General features: G+C 42.7%; 1 protein-coding gene across 1 annotated transcript; it reads left to right on the top strand.

Annotated features, from left to right (window-relative positions):
* On the top strand, positions 1-27,852 carry LOC139474611 (glutamine-dependent NAD(+) synthetase-like). Its single transcript, XM_071257689.1, has 20 exons — positions 1-238; positions 2,833-2,893; positions 3,472-3,588; positions 4,320-4,373; positions 6,085-6,226; positions 9,355-9,443; positions 9,554-9,671; positions 10,698-10,829; positions 11,341-11,415; positions 12,097-12,224; positions 12,987-13,138; positions 14,406-14,574; positions 15,447-15,582; positions 16,405-16,511; positions 16,961-17,092; positions 17,454-17,523; positions 18,947-19,075; positions 21,435-21,611; positions 23,448-23,837; positions 25,195-27,852. The coding sequence occupies exons 1-20, from the start codon at positions 154-156 to the stop codon at positions 25,414-25,416; spliced, it is 2,685 nt and encodes an 894-aa protein (XP_071113790.1). The 5' UTR covers positions 1-153; the 3' UTR covers positions 25,417-27,852.
* The last annotated feature ends 100 nt before the right edge of the window (positions 27,853-27,952 follow it).

Below are 27,952 nucleotides of genomic sequence, written 5' to 3' on the forward strand. Positions count from 1 at the left end.
GTCCAGACATTCCTTTGGTTATCAGGAACAGGTTCCTTGAAAGCTTTTTTTAGCGACAGTCGAACTACGAAGGGGATGGAAGTGGCCTCCCTTAGATGAGTCCACACTCCTTCAAATCGTGTACTGGGGGAGACAGGTTACCAGCGATTAAAGATGGGGCGAACTGTGACAGTTGCCGTATGCACGCTCAACCAGTGGGCCATGGACTTCCAGGGGAATTTCCAAAGAATTCTCAGCAGTGAGTATCTAATTTTGCCAGCTTGCCATGGTAACAGTCCAACAATTAACACACGCCTAAATCGATAGTAGGTAAGTCAGCTCACTTCTATCTATAATTCTACCGTCCCTAGATTGAATGTTTCATTTTGAAAAATCGCCTCATTAGATTCGCAGGGACTTATTTTCGGAAGGACTATTCATACCACATGCACACATTCTGCGTGATAAAGTTTGCAGTGTAACAAGCAACTACCCACTACCTGTGCCAACATTCGCCATTCCACACGAATGGCACACACAGATTGTTTGCCGTGTTGATGCATGCTGGTTCAAGGGTCATGTCGCTCTCCTGTTTGGAGGAGGCTCTCCTAGCTGAACATGTGTTGTCATGAGAAGATCAGAAGCATGAATTATAAAATGAGTGTTATAAAGTTATTCCCTCACCCACAGGCCCCGGTGGCAAATCAATAATAATAATAATAATAATAATAATAATAATAATAATAATTATATATATATATATATATATATATATATATATATATATATATATATATATATATATACTCCTGTGGCACTGGATTGCCATGGCAATGTGTGTGTCTAGTTTATATCTAAGACATTGCAAAGTGAAACTGTCCTCATGGTGTTGCGAAAAAAGCCCCCAAACCTTGACAAAAACATATCCAGTTAAGGCATTCGATGGGGAGTAGGTGTTAATCTGATATGTTCAGATTATAGGTGTTAGTCCCATACACTTTGCTTAAGCCTTAACCCGATTATGGGTAATTAATCTGTTAACTCAAACAGTAATCAGTGTCACACTGACATGTCAGTGATGACGTACAAGGTGAACAGGAGGATTCATCATGACTCATATTATTGTCTTTTAAATAATGTATTTAAGACCTATGTTGGACTTCTAATAAATATGCAGTGTACAAATGTATGTAATGTATATTTTGTAAATATATCTGTGATTTACTATGTTTATCTTTACATTAATCTAAAATCATTTCTCTGAATAACAACAGAACTCAGTAATTTAATATAACTGCAGTTCTTATGATGTACAACCTTATGAATGCTTCATGATGTTTTTTTAAGAATTGACTTTCACGTTGTGTGAGTTCATTGGAGTATGAACCTTCATAGAGTGAGGGCCAAACTGTATGAACGTCAGAGCTTGCGAAGGACGTAGACCTTGATCTATACACAATTATATTTAGCACGTGTGACTTCATGTTTACTGACAACCATACATCAACCAGCTGTATCGTGGAATAAAATAGTTCCTCAAAACGATAGGTGACATGAGCGTATGTATGCTCAACATGCTCAACAGGGACAACTTTTGTAGTTTCTTTAGATCAAATGTACTCAAATAATACCCTCATTAGATGAAAAAGGTCTGTTAAGAACAACCTCGGTAAGTTAGTCACGATGACAGCACGTTGTAATACATTTACATCAAGTACAAGACGTCAAAATAGCTGGCACGATAAACGTGATGAGAGATTTCCAAAGTTGTTAATGAACCTGTAGCGGTTACATGTGTTAGTCATCATTGATCAACTGGCCGATCATTGAAAGGTGATTAAAGATGTGTCAAACATGGATTGAGTTGATACTACGATAGTTTTCTGATCATTTAGGACCTTTAATCTTGAACTCAGCATGTCAGTATACATTGAGAAACGTCAGAGTTTGTCGCTTCTGTATGTTTTCGTGCTAAGGAATTCCCAGGGGTGGAAGTAGTCCGTTTATGTTTATGTCATTTCAAGAACACAGTCTTACACTTATAAACGTCAATTTCGCGGTCATGTGACAGACCTCTCAACCAATGGAAAAGCTGCATATCATGTAAACGTCAAATTAAAAAATTATATGACTGTGAACCATAACCCTAAATAATAAATAATATAACCAAATAAGCAGGACAGATCTACACTTTCTTTTAACAGGAGTTGCCCCTGAGTGTGCGACACCAATTTCAAATTTAGCTCCCTCTAACAAATGACCAACATTACATGCCAGTTAACTGTAACAGGGTCTGGTAGATTTATTCCATTTATGCAAATTAGTTAACGCACACAGACACTGAAGCACTGTTGCATACTTCATTCTTGTAACATCAACCATATACTCATGCTGAGGCAAATGTTCAATGAGGCTTTGAGCCACCATAAATATCCCAGAGTTAGGTCACTGTGAACTACTTTCAATGAGTTGTGTATGCGATTTCGTTTTGAAACCCTGTGGTCCATGGGTATCTCAGGGGTATTTTTTCATAACGCATAACACAAGAAGAGGCTACTGTAGGTCAATGATACTTGGGGCATGTCATCCTTAGGGTGGGTCCAGATTAGCAAAGGTCATGAGTGACCCATGTTTAAGGTCAAGGTCACATTGAAAGTCATTTATAAAGTTTGTGTACCATTTTCACTGAAATGCCTTTTGTCTGCAGATGTTTTTGAAGTTTTATGCAGTAGTTATTATGGAATGGTTATAATGGTTTATACATTATACTTGTCCTGTTTTTTTAGGCATAACAGTATTGCTACTGACTGGAGTGATGTATTATAAATGATATGCATATGTGTTATGATGCAGGCATCCAAGAGGCCAAGAACCAGGGGGCTCGATACAGGCTGGGCCCGGAGCTAGAGATCCCGTGAGTACGCCCAATACACATGCCTATCTGTGGTACTGTCACCACACACCATGCACAAGTGCCTATCTGTGGTACTGTCAACGCACAACATGCACAAGTGCCTACCTGTGGTACTGTCAATGCACAACATGCACAAGTGCCTATCTGTGGTACTGTCACCACACACCATGCAAAAGTGCCTATCTGTGGTACTCTCAACGCACAACATGAACATGTGCCTTTCTATGGTACTGTCAACATACAAAATGCACAAGTGCCTATCTATGGTACTGTTAACATGCACAAGTGCCTTTCTATGGTACTGTCAACATACAAAATGCACAAGTGCCTATCTATGGTACTGTTAACATGCACAAGTGCCTTTCTATGGTACTGTCAACATACAAAATGCACATGTGCCTATCTATGGTACTGTTAACATGTACAAGGCCTATCTATGGTACTGTCAACACACAAAACACACGTGCCTATCTTGCCTTAGATCCGTAACCTACATTACATTTAGAGCCAAACAGCCATTCAGTACACATGTAAGATACAACTCCTGAATCACTAGCTATTTACTTCTCTGCTTGCAGGGGGTACGCGTGTGGTGATCACTTCCACGAGAGTGACACGTTCCTGCACTCATGGGAGATCCTGGCAGAGCTGCTGCAGTCACCCATCACTCAAGACATCGTCTGTGACATCGGCATGTATGTAACACTGTCAGAACAAGGCCATTAGTATCCCACAACATGGATCAACATTGTATACCCTATTTCCTCTAATAAGCACCACGCCTTTAATAGGCGATGGCCTCCAATAAATGCTGTGTATGAAGCACCGTACAACACAAAAAGCACCAGGTCGCTAATAAGCGCTGGATATGTTAACAGTTAGATTTGAAATACTTCAGTTACTTTTAATTACAACTTTAGGAACATAAAGTTCTATTCTATGTCAGTATATTAGTGACTGTAGTTATTGCAATTAGTTGAAATATTAAGTGTCGTGTCTCTGGCTTCCATTACATGCCAGGCTTGGAAGTTTGTTCAAAGAATAAGTGCCAGGGCCCTTATGAGAGGAAATACGGTATTTGGTTCTGTGACTTCTGGCTGATGTCATACAATACATACCCTATATTACTTATTCAGTGTTCGTAATATAACATCGAAGTCAAAGACTCCTTGTCATAACCCTAGTGTTCAAACAACGATTTAGAGGTCAAATAGTATTGCAGCACACCACATGGACCCTTGTCTATGTTCACTGAGAACATTTTTGTTGATTTTGAGGAAATGAATATTATGTGCGAAGTTTGTTAATCACGGTATGGCCTGTTTGTTCTCAATATGAAGCTAGGAAAAAGGCAGTAAAGTTTTCTACAAAATTCAAAAATGTTTGCCGAGATGTGATAGTGAAACCTTTTCTACATGTTTTACAGGCCAGTGATGCACAAGAATGTGTCGTACAACTGTCGAGTTATTTTCTGTAACAAGTAAGTAAACTCATCCTGCTCATCAGAATCCCAACTGATTTATAATTTCAAAATTGGTTCCTGAAGTTTGTTTATTTGTTTTGTTTGTTTGTTGTTTAATGCTGCACTCAGCAATATTCCAGCTATGTGACGGGGGTCTGTAAATAATCGAGTCTGGACCAGATAATCCAGAGATTGACATCATGAGCACTGATCCACGCAATTGGGATCTGATGACATGCATCAACCAAGCCTTACCACCTGATCCCGTTAATGGCCTCTTACGACAAGTAGGGTCGCCTTTTGCGGCAAGCATGGGTTGCTGAAGACCTTTTCTACCCCGGATCTTCACAGGTCTGTTACTGAAGTAGTCATGGTCTACTCTTCATCATGTTCATATGGACCAACAATAGATCACCAGCTTATTGCAAGTACTGACCCCATCTGTCCTAAAGTTATTTTCATTCTTATATTATATTCACACCTTACAGTTCTGGTTGTCAGTTAATTGCAGTCTCCCCTTGTTGCTATGACGACAAGCATGACAAGAGCAGTATGGTGTCATCTTCCCGAGAAAAATGAGTTAACTGATGATAAAAGTCCAGTTTCCACCCTTACCGAACCAGGCCAGATTATGGAGTTATATTTTGGCTGGACTAATAAGTCTATGCATATAAACCAATCAAAATCACGTAACAAAATCGACATCCAGCTCGTAAACTTCCATGCAGATTTTGGTTGATTACAGGATTTGCAAAGCATGTGTACCGCCAACTTGGCGTCAACAGATATTTACCAAATCATGTGAGTTGATGCTCTTCACGAAATAAGACCCCTTTCATCACCATTATAGATATTAATTATCGATGAGATCGTCTTGACTGGGCGGCGTGGGAATTGGGGGGAGGGGGAGAGGATGTGGGTAACCTAGCCATCTGCGGCTCCAGAATTCACCATGTAGAAATGTGCTCCTTAGGCATGCCAGAATCCTATGGTCATGGGTTCTAATCCCAGATATGGTGGGAACATGATTCTAGGTTTGTCAGCACCATACCCGTGATTGTGGATTTTATCATTGTCTAAGATCTGTGTGACTCAAGGCTTTCATCCAACTTAAAGTTGAAATACTGTAAAACGGGCATCAAACATAACTCACTCAAGCCTCAGACATTTGTCTTGTAAAACGGGCATCAAACATAACTCACTCAAGCCTCAGTCATTTGTCTTGTAAAACAGGCATCAAACATAACTCACTCAAGCCTCAGACATTTGTCTTTTTTTTGACTAGTGTAAACCTTATTTCACCAGAGTTTACATTTCCATGGCAACAAGATGGACTTAGGTTCCAAACTCTTCTTTTTTTTACAATTTCCCTGACAAGTTCCACCTCGGTTAAAAAAGGTTAGGGTTTGTTTAGATTTAATTATGTCATAAATTCTGCAACAGGGGCGGGGGATATAGCCACGTTAGTGGCAAACTCTTGTTACACCAATGTTTGTACCTAGTCCTGCAAGTGACAAAAATGTTCACATTTTCTGTTTATTCGGGTCCAATTTGTAGCACATTTGAAGCATTGTGACCTGAGCCAGGACCATAGCCTTCAAATGCATCTAGTCAGTGAGGACTACTGGATGTTAACTAGTCCTCAGCACATTTAGTAGTCTTGGAATAGCGGACAAGTGTGAATTTCAAGGGCTGCTCTCACTGACTTCCATTGTTTGTCTGTGTGTAGGAAAGTCCTGCTGATTCGCCCCAAGAAGCACCTGTGTAATGAGGGCAACTATCGCGAGACCCGGTGGTTCACTGCGTGGCGGAAACAGCGAGTTGTGGAGGACCACTTCCTGCCCCGCCTCATCCAGGACATCACAGGCCAGGTGAGGCACGCAGCAAATGCTGATGTCCTAACAACTTTCATTGACATCAATCATTGGAATGTTGTCATTGTATTTGAGTAAAGGATGCAGCGGAGATATATCGAGGATTTCAAACTAAGTGCCCTTGGCAAGCAAATTGCGACAAAATTGTGATATTTTTCAAAATTTAATTATTTGAATGTTATTCATAAATTCTGAAGATTTGCAATTTTTTTAATCTAAATTCATAATTTTTACTATCATTTGCTGCAGACTTGTCGGCCTCTGTGCAGGTCTAGATAAATCCCTGCATGGTCCAAGTTATTTCTATCATAGATGCTGTGTGTTTGAAGAATTCTTTCTACTGGGTTGCCATAATATATTCTGCACACTTCACAGTGGAAATGTTATGACATGTGTCACAGAAGAAAATTTATCCTATCTCACACTATGCATTTCTTTCTACTTCTTTAGATCCTTTGTGGAAACATGATTGAACAAAGTTTCCAGCGTCAAAAACAAATCATCCAAACACATCCCAGCATCACCATGGCCACAACCAAGCAAATGGGTCACACACTAATCCCTTGCATTGCGACCTGCATGACCTGATCTTGTGAATACCCCTCCGGAAGTCACCTTGCCTGCTCTATCGGTGGCTGATGATGGCATTTCTGATAGTTTTCTTGCAAGCCATGTCCCTACTGTGCTGGTTAAACAGTCCACTCTTGATGTGTCAGAGTCCCCATCTATGTCCATTCAACTAGCTACATCAAACGTTCACAAGGCTCTCTTCTGTTGATTCGTCCAAGCCTGCTTCAACTTAGCCCGGGGTTGACCCTCTTAGTGCTCTTCGTTCATTTTTTGCTCCCACTTCTTCGCGTGATGCTCCTGTTTGTGATGATCGCTCCTCTTCGTCCAAAGATGCTGGCCCTGGAGAATCAGACTTCGACGGAGCAAGGATTGATCTCGCACTTCTACTGAAGGTCACTGTTCCAAGAATAGTCCTTCAAGGACTGCTCACCTAAGGATAGCTCACTCAAGGATCGACAGTCAGAGGATCATCATTCAAGATTATGGGGTTACAATCAGGATCAAACATCTCATGATCGACGGTTGGAGGATCGACCCTCTCAGGATCAATGATTGGAGGATTGGCCCTTTCAGGATCGATGATTGGAGGATTGACCCTCTCAGGATCGATGATTGGAGGATTGACCCTTTCAGGATCGATGATTGGTAGATCCCACTGGGGAGTGGAAAAATAAAGTTCTTTTCTTGGCCCAGGACGAGGTCGTCAAGGACACCGAGGAACCCCCGGGTGCACCATGTCATTCTCCGCCTCCAAGGATGTTGGTGAATCTGCCAAGGCAGGCGACATGGCCTCCAAGTGACTTGCATCAGCTTTGGGGCAACTGGGAACTTCCGCCTCCACTTGTTCGTAGGTGTAAGTCTGGGTTTCTTTGCAGTGAATTGCATCCTGGGCAGTCCTTACGTTACCCTCCTCCTGCAGAACAGTTCAGGTTGACCCAGATTGGAACTCAACCAATGACATCCATGCCTCTTCAACGCATGTATCAGGCCAGTCAGCTCAGATGCTCAAGGTACATTGTTTGCAAATCACACTATAGACCGTCTAGGTCGAAGCCCTGGGACTCCGGTGTTTTAGTCACTGATCTTCCCGGTCCCAGTCTGAAAACAGTCTGAAGCTACGATTGATTTTCAACGTGAAGACGTTCAACACATTGTATATAGAGGATCTAAATGACGTCTCTCACGTTTCTCCGTACAATCATTTGTCCAGCGAGTACATGTTCAGTCTACCCCAAGACGCGTATCTGCACGTACCCGTCCATCGGGAGCACCATCATTTCCTTTGGGTCATTTCAGCTCTTTACATGTATTACCAATCTCCCTGCTGATGTCACTACATCCTCATCTTCTGTGGTGGCTGGTCACATTGAATGGGGGTTCCATATTCTACAGGTGGCAGGGCGCTGGTTCGTCGAAGTTCAAGGGAGTCATCCTGCATCACCAGCTTTGTTTGGTCATGCCCTATTCCCTGACTCGGGGTTGGTTAACAAAGCTGGTCCAACTCGCAGAAAGAAGGTTCCACCATCTTCCACTACAGAACAATCTTCTCCTCTAGCCTACCTCCCATCTTCTCCACCCGTCAGTCGAAACCCTCCATCATTGCCAACCCCGCATCACAGCTCCCCTAGACTGTCAGCGCTAAGAGAGAATGATGTGGCAGGGGTATTCACGTGATCAGGGCATGTAGGTCGCTGTGCATGGGATAAACAGATAAACAGCACTGTGCGTGACCCATTTGTTTGGGTGGTGACGAGTCCAAATTTACTCTCCGGGTACCCACCCCCCTATTACCCGACCCTACCCGGGTACCCACTGTAGGTCTCAGATGTCTCAAAACGTCCGATTGGGAACATTTTTAGAATAGCCCTGGTTAAAACGTATTTAGATACATGTATTAACCAACCTGGTCATTCATACACTGAAGTTGAATTAACTTATATCTTTATTCAACCATAAGAAAAATCAGAACAAATGGGTGCATAATCAGAAAGAAATACGAACATTAGTGACTTGTAGTGTAACCATAGAGTTCTAGATAATTTTTGTCAATAAACAATATATTCCGCGACTAACCACGGGTCCGGGTAGTCATGTGGGTACCCGGGTCCTAATCAGTATCCACCGACCTGGGTACCCGAGTTACCCATCCCAGCCCTAGTTCAGGTGGTTTGTTTTTAGAAGCTTGGAAACTTTGTTCAAGCGCGTTTCCACTTTGGATTGAAAGATTTGTTTGTTTGTTTGTTGTTTAACACCGCACTCAGCAATATTCCAGCTATATGACGGCAGTCTGTAAATATTCAGTCTGGACCAGAGAATCCAGAGATCGATGTCATGTCATGCATCAACCAAGTCAGCGAGCCTGAACACCCAATCCCATTAGTCGCCTCTTACTACAAACATAGTCGCCTTTTACGGCAAGCATTGGTTGCTGAAGACCTATTCTGCCCCGGATCTTCACGGATTGAAAGAAGAAGGAAGAAATACATAGTGTGAGATAGGATGAGTATATAAATATACAATTTGATGTAAAATTTACAAATTTTTGTTTTCATTAGAGCACAGTTTCCTTTGGTGATGCTGTTTTGTCAACTCTGGACACCTGTGTTGGTAGCGAGGTTTGTGAAGAACTGTGGACCCCAGCCAGGTGAGACATTAAACAGCTCTGGAAAGGAGGTGAATGTATTTTGTATGGATTCAGAGATAGTGATGTCACATTCTGGCGTCTTGTGTCATGTACCACATGGTGTGTTTCAGTTCACATATTGACATGTCGCTCGATGGTGTCGAGATAATCTGCAACGGCAGTGGCAGCCATCATGAACTAAGGAAAGGACACACACGATATGATCTAGTCAGACAGGCCACGGCCAAGGTAGGAGACTAGAGGTCAAGGTCACACGCAATATGATCTAGTCGGACAGACATTACGCAATATCATCTGGTCAGACAGGCAACACACATTATCTTACTGTCATGTCAGAACATTGAAATGAGATTGGTTTACGTAATCTTGATAGAATACTATGTATCCCTGGTGGTAAGAAAATAAATGTCTGTATGGGAGAATAAATTCCTTATACCCCGCCATGAAGAAAACATGCTGCACATGGATGTCTGAGTAGGAGAATAAATCCCTACAAGCTATGAAGCAAATGGCTGCACAGTCAATGAAAGTGAAAGACAGGCCACACACAATATCATCTAGTCAGACAAGCCAGACACAACATCATCTAGTCAGACAGGCCACACACAACATCATCTAGTCAGACAAGCCACACACAGTATCATCTAGTCAGACAGGCCACACACAATATCATCTAGTCAGACAAGCCAGACACAATATCATCTAGTCAGACAGGCCACACACAATATCATCTAGTCAGACAGGCCACACACAATATCATCTAGTCAGACAAGCCACACACAATATCATCTAGTCAGACAAGCCACACACAACATCATCTAGTCAGACAGGCCACACACAATATCATCTAGTAGGACCAGCCACACACAATATCATCTAGTCAGTCAAGCCACACACAATATCATATTATAATATGATCTGGTCAGTCAAGTCACACACAGTATGATTTGATTGGCTAAGTCAGTTTTCAGTTTTGCAGTTTTCAATAATTGCAAATATAGGTTTGTGTAGTGATGGAGAAAAACACATTTGTGTTCATGGATCTATGCCTCTTACTTTCATAGTAACAAATGTTATATTTGGGATAAGACTTTCTAAGTAAAGTACAGATTCTCATACTTTTTTGGGTGAGTCCCATCCGGGATTCGAACCCACACTTACTTTCATTGTTTACGTTTTGATTTTTCCTAATTCATGATTGAACCTCATAGCTAGCGTGATGTCCTCCAATCACAGCTCTCGTATGTTTTACAGTGTGGTGGAGCGTATCTGTTCTGTAATATGATTGGCTGTGACGGGGAGAGAGTGTACTACGACGGTGGATCGATGATCTCTGTCAACGGGGAGTTGGTGGCACAGGGGCCACAGTTCTCGCTTCAGGAAGTGGTGAGTGTGTGCCTGTGTTGGACTGTGGTTCTAAGGAGGAAACATGCTAGGTACTGAATATGAGACTAGTTGGAGGGCGCAGCATTTGAGATTAAATGACATCCTTATTGACTGAGTGAGTGAGTTGGGTTAACGGCCTTTAAACAGTATTTCAGCTATATCACAGCCCTTCAGCTTAATGTGGGAGGAAAGTGATGCAGGCCTCAGACGTTTACCACTTTGGTGAAAATCCACGAGCCCTGGTATGGTTTTGACAAACTTAGGAACATAATAAGAGCAAAGCGAGATTTAAACCCACGATCATAGGTTTCTGTCATGTCCAAGGGACACAACTCTGCACAACTTATTGGGGCACCAGTGACTCCCAAAACATTATTATAGTGAATCTTGAGTGTAATTTTATCTATATGTGTCAATTTGACTCGAGTAGATAGTTTTTTACATTTTACTTTGACAGTGTCAAAGTAAAATGTAAAAAACTATCTACTCGAGTCACTCTGATATTTTACAGATCGTCACCACAGCAACCATTGACCTTGAGGATATTCGAATGTTCAAAAACTCATTTCGCAGTCGATCAGAGTCGGTAAGTCCATCTAAATACTCTCACCTGGCATTGGGAACTATATTCCTGCTTCTTGTTATCGATGTATTGGACAGTTCATACAAAGTCTAGCTAATATATTGATTATTGCTAAACATTTTTGATTGCTCCAAAACAAAGTCCCACACGAGGTACTTGGGATCAATTTAGGGTTCCAACCTGAGTGCCCTTGTTGGGCAAATTGGGAAAAATGATTATATTCATACTATGTCCCTATCTTCTTAAATACAGATGTATTTAATGATGTTTAACATATTGTGACACCCATTCTTGCTTAAAGGCGAATATGCTTGTCATAAAAGGCAACTAATCGGATCGAGTGGTCAGACTCACTGACTTGGCTGATGCATGTCATCTTTTGTTTGTTTCTTTGGTGTTTAATGCTGCACTCAGCAATATTCAAGCTATATGACGGCGGTCTGAAAATAATCAAGTCTGGACCAGACAATCCAGTGACTGACATAAGCATTAATATACGATATTTTCTTTTTGTCCTGTTATCAGTGGAATACATGTGATCTGTACAAGGCCATGACATTTAGTGATAACATGAATTGGGAAGTATTTACTGATATTTGCTGCGGACTTGGTGTCGAATATCGGCCTCTGAGAGTGTCTAGCTAAGATCCTGAGGTAAAGCCTACGTTGTACTTCTACCCCCAGGCCAGTCAGTCACCCATCTACCCCCGAGTCACTGTGGACTTCTCGCTATCGGACGGCGAGGAATACAACCTGAAACCCGTCTCGGACCCCGTGGAACCCCTTCGCCACACCCCAGAGGAAGAGATCAGGTAACCGAGGGCGACTATGAATGACTTGGGCTATAAATGGCCCAATGGGGCTAATTGAATCAAGGACATTATCACACTTTGTTTGTTTGTTTGTTTGTTTAAACACCGCACACAGCAATATTTCAGCTATGTGCCTGTGTGCAAATAATCAAGGCTGGACTGAGAAACCTATGACTGACATCATAAGCATCTATCCACGCAATTGAAATCTGATGACATGCATCAACCAAGTCAGCACACCTGACCACCCGATCCCATTAGTCACCTCTTGCTTGGCTTGAATGGCTTGAATGGCTTGCTGAAGACCTATTCTACTCCGCATCTTCACGGGTCCATTATCACAAGTACTTGGTTTCAGCAATATTAAATAGACTGCATAGTTTGTACAAGTGTGGGGAAATGAACCCCAGCTTCTACACTACGTAGACTTCTTCTACGTCTCACAGCCCCAGGTTATTTTGTATGTTATCTGCCTGACAAGATGACATTGGCAATGTTCAAGCAGCATATAGGGAGAAACGCCAGAAGTAGGCGAAACAATTTGTGCAATTGTGGGGAATTGAAATTAAGTCTTCGATGTGACAAGAGAATGGTTTTACCACTGGGCTACTCTGCCGTCCTATTCAGTTGTAACATGTAATGTGGCATATAGTGTGCTGTCTGATACAGACGATGTCCGAGACCCATGCAAGAATATTTCCTAGTGATAACCAAGACATATTGTTGATGTTGCTGCTGTAACTGATGCAACTCTGCCTGCAGCCTCGGTCCAGCGTGTTGGCTGTGGGACTACCTACGTCGCAGTCGGCAGGGGGGCTTCTTCCTGCCGCTCAGTGGGGGCGTCGACAGTTCCAGCACAGCCTGCATCGTCAGCTCCATGTGTCATCTAGTGTGTCGGGCTGTCCAGGCAGGAGGTACGTAGGGTCCAGCAGGTAGACTTTCAGAAAAGCAGGAAGTTTGGAAACATGTGGCCTTTTTACCTCACCTGGACTGCTAGTATTAGCACACAACACACATGTCCTGTTTTTTCACAATATTTTCTATTTTGACCTTGTTTTGACCATGCTCTTTAATTCTCTCAATGTGCACTTTTGCTCTGTAAACATGATCTTAAATTCTTTCAAAATTCATTTTTTTCTCTGTAAACATGATCTTAAATTCTTTCAAAGTGCAATTTTTGGCTCTGTAAACAACTCTCTCAAAAGGAATTTTTTGCTCTATAAACATGCTCTCTGATTGGCAGACAGAGGAAACTGGACTTTGTCTTGTATGCTTCTCCTTATGATGACATCATATTTTGTTCAAATCATAATAATCATTATTATCCCATAGGTTTAGAAATAACCAACTTCACACAAATTCTAATTGCGCTGGTGCAAATGTCACTTCACGCGCACCAGTGTAGTGTTTGCGTCATCCCGACAATATTGTTGACCTCATTCTAATCCTATTGTGACCTAAGGTTGGAATGACGTCACACTAGAGACAACGTCATAGCTGATGATTATTGACATCCTTCAGTAACTGTGGTTTTCTAAGACCCCAGTCGTGATCAGTGTATTTTTCTAGAGGGGAGCTAAAAAAAATTAGGAAATAATGGATAATAAAGAAATTATTATACAAGCATATGTGTTACACTGATCTGACAAAATTGTGTAAGAATTCATGTATTACCCTCGCTCTCGGTCGGGAATTTCAAAACTTCTGACACTCGTTTCGTAAAATCAGTAAGACACACATGCTCGTAGAATGATATCTATGTATGTTGTGTTTTCAGCACTTACGTGACAATGGATCAATGGTATCTCCTGTTATCCGCTTTAGGTCCCGAGTTTGCTAAACAATGTCCGATTGAGGATTGTTTTATCAGAGCCCTGGCAAAAACTATTCAGATACACGTATTAAATAATCTGATCTTGGTTACACTGAAGTTGACTGAAACTTTCTTTACTTAAACATATACATGTCAGAAGGAATGCATGCATAGCCAAACATATATGCAAACATTAGCGACTTGTCGTGTATCCATGCAGTTATATTGTTATTGTCATTAAACAATATATCATGTGACTAGCCATGGGTCAGAGTACTCCGGTGGGTACCCGGGTCCTACTCAGTACCCACCCGACCCGAGTTACCCGTCCCAGCCCTAATCTGTATTATGCTATGTGTCATTGCCAGACAAAACAGTCCTGGAAGATGCTCAGCGGTTGGTTGGGGAGGAAAACTATGTCCCCAGTGACCCCCGGGATTTTGCCAGTCGTATTTTCACCACCTGCTACATGGCCTCGGAGAACAGCTCGGAGGAGACGCGCACCAGGGCCGTGGGTCTGGCCCAGCAGATTGGGAGGTGAGTCAGACCTTGGGTGTGTCGGTCAGTGAATGAATGCAATGCCTACCATCCCTCCCTGTCTTGGAGATCAGCTCGGAGGAGACGCACACCAGGGCCGTGGGTCTGGCCCAGCAGATTTGGAGGTGAGTCAGACCTTGGGTGTGTCGGTCAGTGAATGAATGCGATGCCTACCATCCCTCCCTGTCTCAGCAACATCCCGGCAGGCCGGTAACAGGACCTGGTGCAAGCAAACCCATGGGTGATAGCGTGAGCATCAACCCATGGTTGTTGGGTCGAGTGACACTGGATCAGTCAGCTGAGACCTGGTATTATGACCTGGTGCAAGCAAACCCATGGTCAATAGTGTGAGCATCGACCCATGGTTGTTGGGTCAAGTGACACACTATTTCAGATCATTCACCATGAGAATACTATGCACAGTCAGGAGCCATGATCACCATCAAACTCCCATTAAGTTTCCTTTTACAAACTTTTATGGCAAAACCATGTAATTTGGTAAATTAGGAGTAAAGATTTGATTGTATCTAGCCAATGTTATCCATCTAATGAATTATTTAGTGTCAACTATGTTTCTTTTCCCAACAACAGTGGCGGTCGGGTAGCCTAGTGGTTAAAGCGTTCGCTCGTCACGCCGAAGACCCGGGTTCGATTCCCGACATGGGTACAATGTGTGAAGCCCATTTCTGGTGTTCCCCGCCATGATATTGCTGGAATATTGCTAAAAGCGGCGTAAAACCATACTCACTCACTCACTCTCCCAACAACAACTCCTTGTAAACCAAGCCAGCTGTGTGCCCATGTTAGCCCCTGTAGCATGTAGGATGACACAAGAAGTCTTTATGACAATACAGAGCATCTGTTACTTTCAGCTACCACCTCAACATCAACATCGACGTCGCAGTGAAAGCCATCCTCGCCATCTTCACCACTGCTTGTATGGTTGTTCCAAAGTTTAAAGTTCATGGGGGTGGTCTGAGAGAAAACCTAGCTCTACAGAATGTTCAGGTATGCATCTCATCACCTACAGAATGTTCAAGCATCAAGGACACACTCTGGAATTTCAAAGGAAATTCTCTGAACATTCAGTGCAATACTTGTATGGGGGGCATGGGTGTCCCAGTCGTTTAAAGAGCCGCAATTTGCTGCGCTCAGTTGTGTCCTTTGGGCATGGTTGTGAGTTTGAATCCCGGTTCGCCCCGATTATGTTTCTAGGTTTGTCAGCACCATACCCGTGCTCGTGGGTTTCATCGAAGTGGTAAACGTCTTAGACCTGCATCACTTCAGGCTTTCCTCCCACATTAAGCTGACACGCTGCGATATAACTGGAATACTGTTAAAATTGGCGTTAAACCCAACTCACTCACTCACTCCTTTAACTCTCCTTGGGGCATCAAACAATGGGGATTCAAACAATTGGTGCCTCGCAACCTATGCTGATTTTAAGAGATGACTAAATGAATCGGGTGGTCAGGCTGTATGACTTTGTTGATGGCATGTCAACGTACCCCGACAGCATAAATTATTGCTCATAAAATCAACTGCTGAATTGTCTGGTCCTGACTTGATTCTTTACAGGCTGACGTTATACAGCTGGAATATTGTTCAGTGTTGCATTAAATAATACAATAAACTACGGTTATAATGAACTTAAACGGACTGCTAATTTTAGTTCGTTATAACCGTAGTTCGTTATAAGCATATATACAGCATAACTACAGCAAATAGTCTGGACCAAAAAAGTAAGTTCGTTATATCCGTCAGTTCGTTATGAGCGTGTTCGTTATAACCGCAGTTTACTGTATACACACACAATCCTCGTCACTTCAGGCCCGTGTGAGGATGGTCCTTGCCTACCTGTTTGCTCAGCTGTGTCTCTGGGCCAGGGGGCGGTCAGGCGGACTGCTCGTCCTGGGCTCGGCCAACGTGGATGAGAGGTGAGACTCAAGTTTGTAATTAGAAATAACAAAAGTTGCAATATTGCGTCTTAAAATAAAGCAGCATTTCTGGTTGTAACTGGGGGCACGGGTGGCCCAGTCGTCTAAGGCGCCGTGATTCGCTGTGCAGAGTTGCGTCCCCTGGACACACCAGAAACCTATGATTGTGGGTTCGAATCCCGGTTGACCCCGATTATGTTTCTAGGTTTGTCAGCACCATACCCGTGCTCGTGGGTTTCACCAAAGTAAATGTCTAAGACCTGCATCCCTTCTGGCTTTCCTCCCACATTAAGCTGACACGCCGCGATATAACTGGAATAATGTTAAAAGCGGCGTTAAACCCAACTCACTCACTCTGGTTGTAACTGAAATACTGCTCAAGGCGGCGTTACCCCAACGCCCTCACTGTTGATGAGAGATGCCCCTGACACTGTCCATGTACTCCCTAGTCTCCGGGGCTACATGACGAAGTACGACTGCTCCAGTGCAGACATCAACCCCATCGGGGGCATCAGTAAAACAGACCTCCGTCGCTTCATCCAGTACAGCATCAATAGGTACAAGCTGACTGCACTTGCCAGGTAACTCTCCTCTATGTCTCCTTCAACTGACTTATGGCTACATCTGATTTATAAAACAGACTGCATAAGGGGTCATTTGTTCAATACTTGCCTTGTTCGATCTGTCAGAAGAGAGAAAGAATTCATTGTACAATTTAAATGACAAATTTTATCAGTGACATTATATCTTTCTTCTGAAAAAATCACTAGCTCCCCGATGGTCACACCACAGAATCCAGTTTTGAAAATACCATCTTCCCCAACACTCAGCTTGTGTGTCTGGGCCAGATGTTGCTGTAGTAGGGCTGCTGACAATGCTTAGACCCTACTTAAGGTTCACGTAGTGCCTAGTGTTCTATCCTGCAGTGTCTGTCTGTTGCAGCATCTTGAACGCCCCACCCACTGCAGAGCTGGAGCCTCTCACTAATGGCCAGATTGCACAGACAGATGAGGTGAGGCAGCTAGTTGCGTAATGATTCCCTCTTCCCTGCTGATGATGGATGGATGGATGGGTGGATGGATGGATGGGTTGATGGATGGAAGAGTTGATGGATGGATGAGTTGATGGATGGAAAGGGTTGATGGATGGATGGGTTGATGGATGGAAAGGGTTGATGGATGGAAAGGGTTGATGGATGGATGGGTTGATGGATGGAAAGGTTTGATTGATGGAAAGGGTTCATGGATGGATGAGTTGATGGATGGATGAGTTGATGGATAGAAGGGTTGATGGATGGAAAGGGTTGATGGATGGATGGGTTGATGGATGGATGGGTTGATGGATGGATGAGTTGATGGATAGAAGGGTTGATGGATGGAAAGGGTTGATGGATGGATGGGTTGATGGATGGAAAGGGTTGATCGATGGATGGGTTGATGGATGGAAAGGGTTGATGGATGGATGGGTTGATGGATGGATGGGTTGATGGATGGATGGGTTGATGGATGGAATGGGTTGATGGATGGAAAGGATTGATGGATGGATGGGTTGATGGATGGATGAGTTGATGGATGGATGGATGGGTTGATGGGTGGAAAGGGTTGATGGATGGATGGGTTGATGATGGATGGGTTGATGGATGGATGGGTTGATGGAAGGATGAGTTGATGGATGGATGAGTTGATGGATGGATGGGTTGATGGATGGTAAGGGTTGATGGATGGTGATGGATGGGTTGATCGATGGAAAGGGTTGATGGATGGGTTGATGGGTGTGTTGATGGATAGAAGGGTTGATGGATGGAAAGGGTTGATGGATGGATTGGTTGATGGATGGATGAGTTGATGGATGGATGGATGGGTTGATGGATGGAAAGGGTTGATGGGTGGATGAGTTGATGGATGGATGGGCTGATGGATGGATGGACTGATGGATGTAAAGGGTTGATAGATGGATGAGTTGATGGATGGATGGATGGGTTGATGGATGGATGGGTTGATGGAAGGATGAGTTGATGGAAAGGGTTGATGGATGGATGGGTTGATGGATGGAAAGGGTTGATGGATGGATGGGTTGATGGGTGTGTTGATGGATAGAAGGGTTGATGGATGGAAAGGGTTGATGCTTGGATGGGTTGATGGATGGTTTGATGGATTGAAAGGGTTGATGGATTGGTGTTGGATGGATGGGTTGATGGGTGGATGAGTTGATTGATGAATGGGTTGATTTATGTGTTGATGACTAAAAGGATGGATGATGGGTTGATGGTTGGATGTGTTGATGGGTTCATTGATGGATATATTCATGGATGGATGTGTTAGTGTGTTATAATTTGACAAAATATGGATTGGTTGAATGGTTTGATGGATAGGTTGCTGGGTTATTGGTTGGATCACTTCCTGTTGTTTCACAAGCTGTGTGTGGTGTCCCTGCAGGAGGACATGGGCATGTCGTATGATGAGTTGTCCGTGTACGGGAAGCTGAGGAAACAGAAGTATTGTGGGCCATACAGCATGTTCTGTAAGCTGATTCACCTCTGGCGCGACAAGCACACCCCCATCCAGGTGAGTGTCACTTTGTATGCAGTGCTGCTAGATTAGTCACCAAGGTCTAGTACAGGAGTAGCACAGACCTGGGGTTTTATGTTTGAGGACTTATCAGCTCACCTGCCAAATATGATTTGGTCAGTACTTGATATTACTGAAAATAGCTTGGACTCACAACAATTTGAATCAAATTGTCAAATCAAGTGTTGTGCATGATGTATTGTGAAGTATACACGTTTCTGTATGGGAAATAATTAATATTTTCTTATCTTGACACAACATATTGCTTTCTTCTTCACATCAAACATATAACACAGAGGGCATGTCTCCTCTACATCCAGGGCGCTCGTTGCCCTTGGTTACCAATCAGAGTTATCTGTCCTTGATCCCTCATTTTCCTTGTTGCACAAGAGGATACATCAGTGCTTGCTTTTGGGTAATCATACACTTAAACATTACAAGTTCTTGATGAACGGAACTTTATAGTAACCTTCCTAGGTAGTTGTTACATTATACTGTGTGGTGAAAGTTATATTCGCACTGCAAATTTTGTACTTTTTTCAGCATGTTGTTGATAGAAAATATTTCCTGCCAAATCAGGATATGTTGTTCTGTCTACGCCAGTCAGGTCAAGAAGTGATCCCAACATTGACTGTCGTGGTTACAGGAAATCCTGGTTGCTGTTTGGACTCATGATGTGTGGAGTGTCATATATTTTATCATCAGAGCAGGTTGAGGCCTGTCTATAGCATATCAAGAAGTGGAGGACTCACAGTCACAAAGGGAGAGTTCGATCCATGAGAGAGGCGGCAGCTTTGATTACGAACACCATGGTCTTCACATCTTCTACCCTGACTGCTTCAGCTAGGGAAGTGACTGCCATGGCGACAACAACGTTGTTGACTGGCAATTTCCCATCCTGTACAGACATTTTTCTGTACTCTGGATGTTCTCAAGACTCTTACGGGGCGGTCGGGTAGCCTAGTGGTTAAAGCTCGTCATGCCGAAGACCCTGGTTCGATTCCCGACATGGGTACAATGTGTGAAGCCCATTTCTGTTGTCCCCTGCCGTGGGACAGGTAACTCGGGTACACAGGTTGGGTGGGTCCTGAGTAGGACCTTGGTACCCACAGGACTACCCGGACCCGTGGTTAGTCACGTGATATATTGTTTAATGACAAAAATTATCTAAAACTCTATGGTTACACTAAAAGTCACTAAGGTTCCCATTTCTTTCTGACTATGCAACCATTCCTTCTGACTTTTAGATGTTTGAATAAAGATAAAACTTCATGCAGTAAACTTCAGTGTATGCATGACCAGATCGTTTTACACATGTATCTAAATACATTTTGCCTCGGCTACGGTCATACTTTTCCAAATCGCACAGTTTGTACCTATCTCTAAATATCTACAGCGGGTACCCAGGTATGGTCAGGTAATAGGGTGGTGGGTACCCGGGTAGTAAATTTGGACTCGTCCCGGCCCTAGACCCCACCCTTATAAAAAAATGCTGTATCCTCCCTTGTGATGACCTCCATGGTCACAATGTCTTTTCCCCTGACCATGCTGGCCATGGGGACATCCATGACAACGACATTGTTGACCATTGTTGATTCCTGCCTGGACTGGCGCCTTCACCCACCATCGCTACAATGAGCGTTTTGGCATCCTGGATGTCATGGTCCCCAGGGCTGTCCTCCACCTGCCCATCTCTCTGTCCTGGTTGACCCGTGAAGATTCCAGGGTAGAATAGGTCTTCAGCAACCCATGCTTGCCGTAAAAGGTGACTATGCTTGTCGTAAAAAGCGACTAACGGGATCGGGTGGTCAGGCTCGCTGACTTGGTTGATGCATGTCATCGATCCCAATTGCGTGGATCAATGCTCATGATATTAATCACTGGATTGTCTGGTCCAGACTCGATTATTTACAGACTGCCGTCATATAGCTGGAATATTGCTGAGTGCGCCGTTAAACAACAAACAAACAAACAAAAAACAAACTCTGTCCTGGTTGCACTTCATGGCTTGTCCACTCGACACAGACGTCTCCTCCACTCCACCTAGGACCTAAGTGTTCACAGGGTATTGGAATAAACAGATGTTTTGAGGGATGGACAGCACCTTTGCTAACTACTGTCCAAGGGACAACTTTGCGAAGGATGTTCCAGTTTGGGTGTGTATGGATGTCACAACATTGTCTGTCAAATTGTCAAGCTCTTGCTGATATATAATACAACTTGAGGCTCCGTCCACAACACTGGGATTTCAGATCGCCATAACAAGCTGCCGATGAGAGTTTGTCAAATATTATTTTTCCTATTATTCTCACCGTCAGTGTCCAGACTATTTACACACTCACATTTCTGCCCCCAGATTGCAGACAAAGTTAAGTTTTTCTTCCGGTCCTACTCCATCAACCGACACAAGATGACAGTGTTGACCCCATCGTATCACGCAGAGGGCTACAGCCCAGATGACAACCGCTTCGATCACCGCCAGTTTCTGTACAACGCTCAGTGGCCGTGGCAGTTTGCAGCCATCGACAGAGAGGTAGAACAGTCTCCCATGAGTTATTGTTGAGTTCAGACCATCACTTGTGAGTAGTTGTTGGGTGAGGGGGGGGCAGTGGATAAATGACCAGTAACTGTCCAGCAGTGCTAATCTGCAGAATAGATCACTGTGTTGCCAATGCCAGGACGGTCAACACTATGATGAAATGTGTTTAAGTGCACAATTTAGAATTCTAAATTTTAATATTCTGCTGCTCTGTTTGTATGGTTGTTGTTTAACACCACACTCAGCAATATTCCAGCTGCATGACGGCGGTCTGTAAATAATCGAGTCTGGACCAGACGATCCTGTGACTGACATCACGAGCATTGATCCACGCAATTGGGATATGATGACATGCATCTACCAAGTGAGCAAGCCTTATCATCCGATCCCGTTGTTCGCCTTTTACGTCAAGAATGGGTTGCTGAAGACCTATTCTAACCCGGATCTTCACGGGTCATGTGTATTCCCATGTTGATTTCACTAAAGTGCAAAATAACCTATATTAACCCGACTTGCTGCACTGTAAGAGGTGGTACACAAGATAATTCATACAGAGGCTATTGTATCATCTCCTATATTTACTGTGTTAGTCTTGCCGTTGTTACCATTTTGTTCTGATATGTTTAGGTTTTGGTCGTTGTAACAATCTCATTAAAATTAGACCTTAGTTCTCGGTACCGCTAAACAAAGATCTCTACCGCTAAGCAAGGATCTGAGGACATCCCATTACGGGTCACGTCAGACTGACCTTGTGTGAACTTTGACTGACCAATGGAATGACCAATCAGAAGGCAGCCTTCTTGTGCTTTCCGGCACTAATTTCGAATTGGTGACAACGTTTTGAAACATATTTTGACAAATTCTCGATTATACAAATTTGAAACCTGAACAAAAGAACATTTTGTTGAATACTGACTAATAATGGCTAATAGATGGTCTAGATTGTATGGATTCAGTCGTTAAACCCGTAACTATCGTTCAGAAATCACATTCCGACTGTCACTTTCCTAATCTGGTAAGCGATGTTCTGATTGGTCGGATGAAAGGTCCTTCTGACGTGATGTCCTCAGATCTTTGTTAAGCGGTAGCGAGAACTGTGGTCTGATTTTATTGAGATGTAGATCGTTGTAACTGGAGGCCAAGGACTACGTTGTACTGCATTAGGCCATTTAGACAGCATTACAGATTATAGATGGCTATATATATGAACACAAACATTTAGTGAGAACACGACTGAGAACACAATTCATCATCCAAAACTGGCTCCCACAGGAGATATCGCTTGTGTGAGATCAAGCAATATCTACATTGTAGATATCGCTGCAATGAAATTGCATCACAATGCTTTGCAGACCATTGTGACATAATTGGTTACCATGATGTTACAATCAACTGCCACTAATGGCTCCGCTACAGAAGCTGTTAGCAGTACTTTTTACACTTAAGACACTGGTTATTACTGTCTTCAAACTGAAAAAGTTGGAAGAATGATGTTGGATGATAAATAAAATCTCAACCGAGTGCTTTTGATATAAAATGTATCAACAGTCGTTGATAAAAGTGGAGTTTTACCACTTTTATCAACTCGTGTTGATATATTTTATATCAAAAGACACTCGGGTGAGATTCTCTATTTCATAAAAATATTTCCCCAAATAGTCATGATTAGTTATTTTTTGTTCGGTATAGATTGCTGTTCCCGGGTTTGAAATGAAATTGGTTAATGACACGTTTCTGATAGAAAAGTTTTAGGAATCAGAAAAAGGTGGAGATGCTTCTGTTTTGTATGTCATACAAACTCCTTCCTAGTGTGTTATTTGTTTCCAAAAGGCAAAACGGATCTCTGACTGTTGGAAGAGGAACCCTGGACTGATCCAAGCACGGAACTCTGGAAAAAGTGATGGCAGTTCCCGATCCCCTGTCAGCTCTACCCGCGGAGGAAACAAGGACTCAAACAGCACGACCAGGACCGGACAAGCCGGCAGTTCCATCATGGGAGTCACTGTGTCCACAGATGTCCCGATCCATCCCGAGAACACAGGCACCGCCCTTCTGGAGCCAGCAGTGTCCACAGATGCTCCTGCTGTCTTGGTCTCGGCCCTCAACACAACACAGGTTGATGGGTTTACCCATGATCCGCTCAGTCTTACGGGCAGCAGGAAGAGATGTGGTCTCCACGTGGGTGTTGCGGAAACATTTGGTTGCGGAAGTTTTAAAGTGGTAAGCATTAGCAAAATATTGAAGTCACCCCTGGAATTAATTGTGTTTGTTGTTTATACATTACTCAGCAGTAGTCCAGCTATATGAAACAGTTTGTAATCATCAACTCTGGACCAGACAGACAAGTGATTGATATCAACATCCCATGCCATTGAGGTATGACCCATTACAATCAACCCAGTTATCGAGTGTGACCACTCAATCCATAGGGCCACCTTTCGCAACAAACAAGGTATTAAACAGGCTAGTGTAGGGTAAAATCAAATCAGGGTACTCATTGGGGTTAAGATTAAAGTACGCACTGATGTCAGCCCCAAGACTGAAAATCAAAATGGCTCAATAATGTTGAGTTTGTCGTAGACAGGGAAGTGTATAACTGTTGGTAGTGCATTTCACTTACACTGTCAGAACTTGATCTGTACTGTCAGCGTTTTTGTTAATGTTTGGGGGCCAGTGTAAAGTATTAAAGCAACATTTGCATATGTTACAGCCTAACAAATAGCAAACACCTTCCATTACTCAAGAATTATATCCAAGAAATTATATCCAAGTCACACATTGACTTGTTCTGCTCAAGAATTCTGACGGGGTCCGAAGGATTAGAATGACTTCATTGGTATTTGCTTATCTTAATATATATCCTTTGGAGACTTTACAGCAGTATTGTCAATCCAGTAGGGCTGGGACGATACACCAACTTTACAGTCTATGTATCACAATACCCTGCTCATAATCCGATATGTATCACGGTGGTGCGTGCGTGCTGATACAATTCATAGTGCTAGCCCACTGAGATACCATGCCGCAGTTTAACATGAATACCCCACTCAGACACAGTATACGACTCCGAGCAGACCAGTCCTTGTTTTAAGCCCCTTAATGCCGAGCGCCAGACAGGGTAACAACAAGTACCATCTTTTAACGTCTTTTGGTATGATGCGGCCAGGGATCGAACCCCGGACTTTCTGCTCTCCGGGCGGACGCTCTACCATGGTCACATGTATCGCAATACTTGCATGTGTTCTTATTGGTGTTTACATAGACAGGACGGCCAAATACCTGGCACACTGACAATTTACAGTTGGCAGTGTTAAGTATCACACAGTGGATGAAACGTTTTACGTTTTGACTACTAATTAGTGTTTAATGTAACTGTTATTAAAGCAAACATTTGAGAAAAGAATCATTATTATTTACTTAGTGTGCGACTGTCATCGATACTTGTATCAACAAGTAAACAATCATGATCCACCGATGCTCTGGTGCATCGTCCCAACACTGCAATTCAGCTAGTGACATATACAAGAATAATGCAAGTGAGTATTGTTTTGAACATACCAGTATTTTTGTTTGTTAGTCGATGATGTTTGCTGACACAGCCAGTGTGAAGAGAGGCAGGTGTAATCACTGTCAGGAGTCTGAACCTTCCATCCCCGGCAACCATGGACTGGTCTCGGACAAGTGGCGATGGGAGACTGATGATGGAAGAGCTAAACAGGATGTGGATAGAGTCGCACTGCATTGTGGGAGGGAGATGCACTTTGACACAGTCAATCTCCACACAGTGTTATGTTCCTGATCAAGAGGGGTCACATAACATGTGGCCTCCTGAGGAGCTGAATCCGAGCATATAGGTTTGTGTGTGTGTGCAGGATATATATACAGAGGTTTTCTACTTTCCCAAACAGGGTCCAACTGTCCGGCCTAGTCATCCAACTTGAGGGTACGTGGGTAGCCCAGTCCTCTGTGCCACAATTCACTGTGCAGAGTTGCGTCCCTTGGGCACATCAGACACCTATGATTGTGGGTTTGAATCCCAGTCACCTCGATTATGTTTCAAGGTTTGTCAGCATTATACCCATACTAATGGGTTTCCCCAAAGTGGCAAATGTCTGAGACATGCATCACTTCGGTCTTTCCTCCCACATCAAGCTGACACGCTGTGATATAACTGGAATTCTGGTCAAATCTTCTTTGAACCCCCCTCACCAACTCACTCACTCTCATCGCACTTAATTTGATGTAAAACTGCACATATACCAACCAATATCTGACTTTTGACAAGAACTCTCCGAATCTTTATGTTAAATTATTTCTATAGAAACAAGATGAAATAACGTTAACATGATTCTCTATCAGCCATGGCTAAAGTGAAGCAGTTTGCTCTTTTGAATTTTTTGTAGATGCTTAATTAATGGTTAATCTTCACACGTGCAAACATATCACCTCAGTACTAACTATCAAAAAACATGAACAGTTGCTATGATGATATTGATGATTTAGTCTTCATGTTTAAAGCAGTCTTAGTCATGCCTACCCACAGAGGCCCAGGCTGGGATGCGGTGCTACCATTGGGGAATAGGAGAGAATAGGTCTCGAGAGAATTACTTTCTGGAGAATACCCGCAAATGAAGTATTTACATAGAATGATACTAAGTCTCCATAAGGTTTGTTTGTTGTTTAACGCCGCACTCAGCAGTCTTCCAGCTGTTTGACGGCGGTCTGTATAAATAATCGCCTCTTACGACAAGCACAGTCGCCTTATGTATTTATCATGAATATCACAGACTGTCTTTAAAGACATAAAAAATTATTGTTGGTTGCTTCAACATGGTCAAGTGCAGATTATAGTCAGGAAATTTGAGTGAACATTAAGGTTTGATGATGCATAAATTATGCACTTAAAAAAATTGTTGCATGCCTTACTTTTAACTGTAATACATAGATGTTTATTTTAACAATGTTGCACAAGCCAACAGGCAAGGAGGGTTTGAGTGTAATAGAGGATAACTTACCAGTGAAAATAGAGGCCTTCTTGAATTGGAAAAAAAAACACATTTGGAAGAAAACTGTTATTACTTGATGATCACAGGGATTATCTAGACCTGCTCAGAGGCCGACATTCGGCATCAAAGGCTGCAGTAAATGATAGTTAAAATTACAAATTTTAAAAGTCCCAATTCCTCAGAATTTACGAAAATAAGAGTGAGTGAGTGAGTATGGTTTTACGCATCTTGTAGCAATATTCCAGCAATATCATGGCAGGGGACACCAGAAATGGGCTTCACACATTGTACCCATGTCGGGATTCAAACCCAGGCCTTCAGTGTGACAAGTGAACACTTTAGTCACAAGGCTACCCCACCGCCCTCAGGGAGTTGGACGAAGATGCAAGATCTCATAGGAATATGTACTCAGTGTGATGTATATAGCCAGTTTCAGCAGCTTGTCCGATAACTGATGCTTTCATCTGGACCGTGTGAAATGAGAACTAAAATGCAAATATTCATAAATGACAGCAGCGGATGACCTCGCCTAGGTGAACACTATCCAGCTGACTGTCATTCATTTCCCAAACATCAGTATGTCACGTCATTGTCAGTCGAGCGGAGACATACAGAACTAATTTTACATCATGACTTGTATTATCTATTATCTATCATAAACAAAATGTTTTTATGAAACGATGTTTCAAGTTTTGTCAGAAAGCACTAATTATATACTACTCAAAAATAGTTAAGGACCACTCGGTTCTTTCATATTACTATAGTTAATCTGTCATATCATGACAGATTAACTACAATTTGGTTTATTTGTTGTTAAAGGCCACACTCAGCAATATTCCAGCTATATAATGGTAGTCTATAAATAATCGAGTCTGGACCAGACAATTGATAATCATAGCAATATGAAAGAATCAGGTGGTCCTTAACTTTTTATGTTGGTTTATCGGTGTCTGTTTATGCATGGTGATTTGCGGATGTGCCTGAGAATATTTTCTTATGCCTACTTGTTTGTTTTGTCTGCAAACTGTGCAGATATTCCAATACAGAGACACCTTGTTAACTGGAAACTTTGTTAACGGACAGTCATCGGGACCATGTAAAACAAGTTGATTTCTCAAATGTTCTGTGTTCGACCATAGGACCATATAGTCACACGCTCTAGAATAATATATTGAGATGCAGTAATCGAAGTAAACAAGATCGTGATGAATGTATATATCTGTGCCAATAAAAGTGTGATTTCAGTTAAAACCTATGTTCTTTGTATATAGCATTAAATCTACTCATATTGACAGGACCAGTTTGTCTTGTGTAACTAAAGAGAATACT

Source organism: Haliotis cracherodii, unplaced genomic scaffold, assembly GCF_022045235.1.
Source record: "Haliotis cracherodii isolate W230 unplaced genomic scaffold, xgHalCrac1.p SCAF_3, whole genome shotgun sequence".
In the NCBI taxonomy this organism is placed as follows: domain Eukaryota; kingdom Metazoa; phylum Mollusca; class Gastropoda; order Lepetellida; family Haliotidae; genus Haliotis; species Haliotis cracherodii.

Excerpts from the sequence above, each read along its gene's own strand:
- LOC139474611 (XM_071257689.1), top strand. The coding sequence starts at position 154 with ATGGGGCGAACTGTGACAGTTGCCGTATGCACGCTCAACCAGTGGGCC. Across the intron at positions 4,374-6,084 it reads CGAGTTATTTTCTGTAACAA|GAAAGTCCTGCTGATTCGCC; the intron begins GTAAGTAAACTC and ends GTCTGTGTGTAG. Across the intron at positions 14,575-15,446 it reads CTGGCCCAGCAGATTGGGAG|CTACCACCTCAACATCAACA; the intron begins GTGAGTCAGACC and ends TGTTACTTTCAG.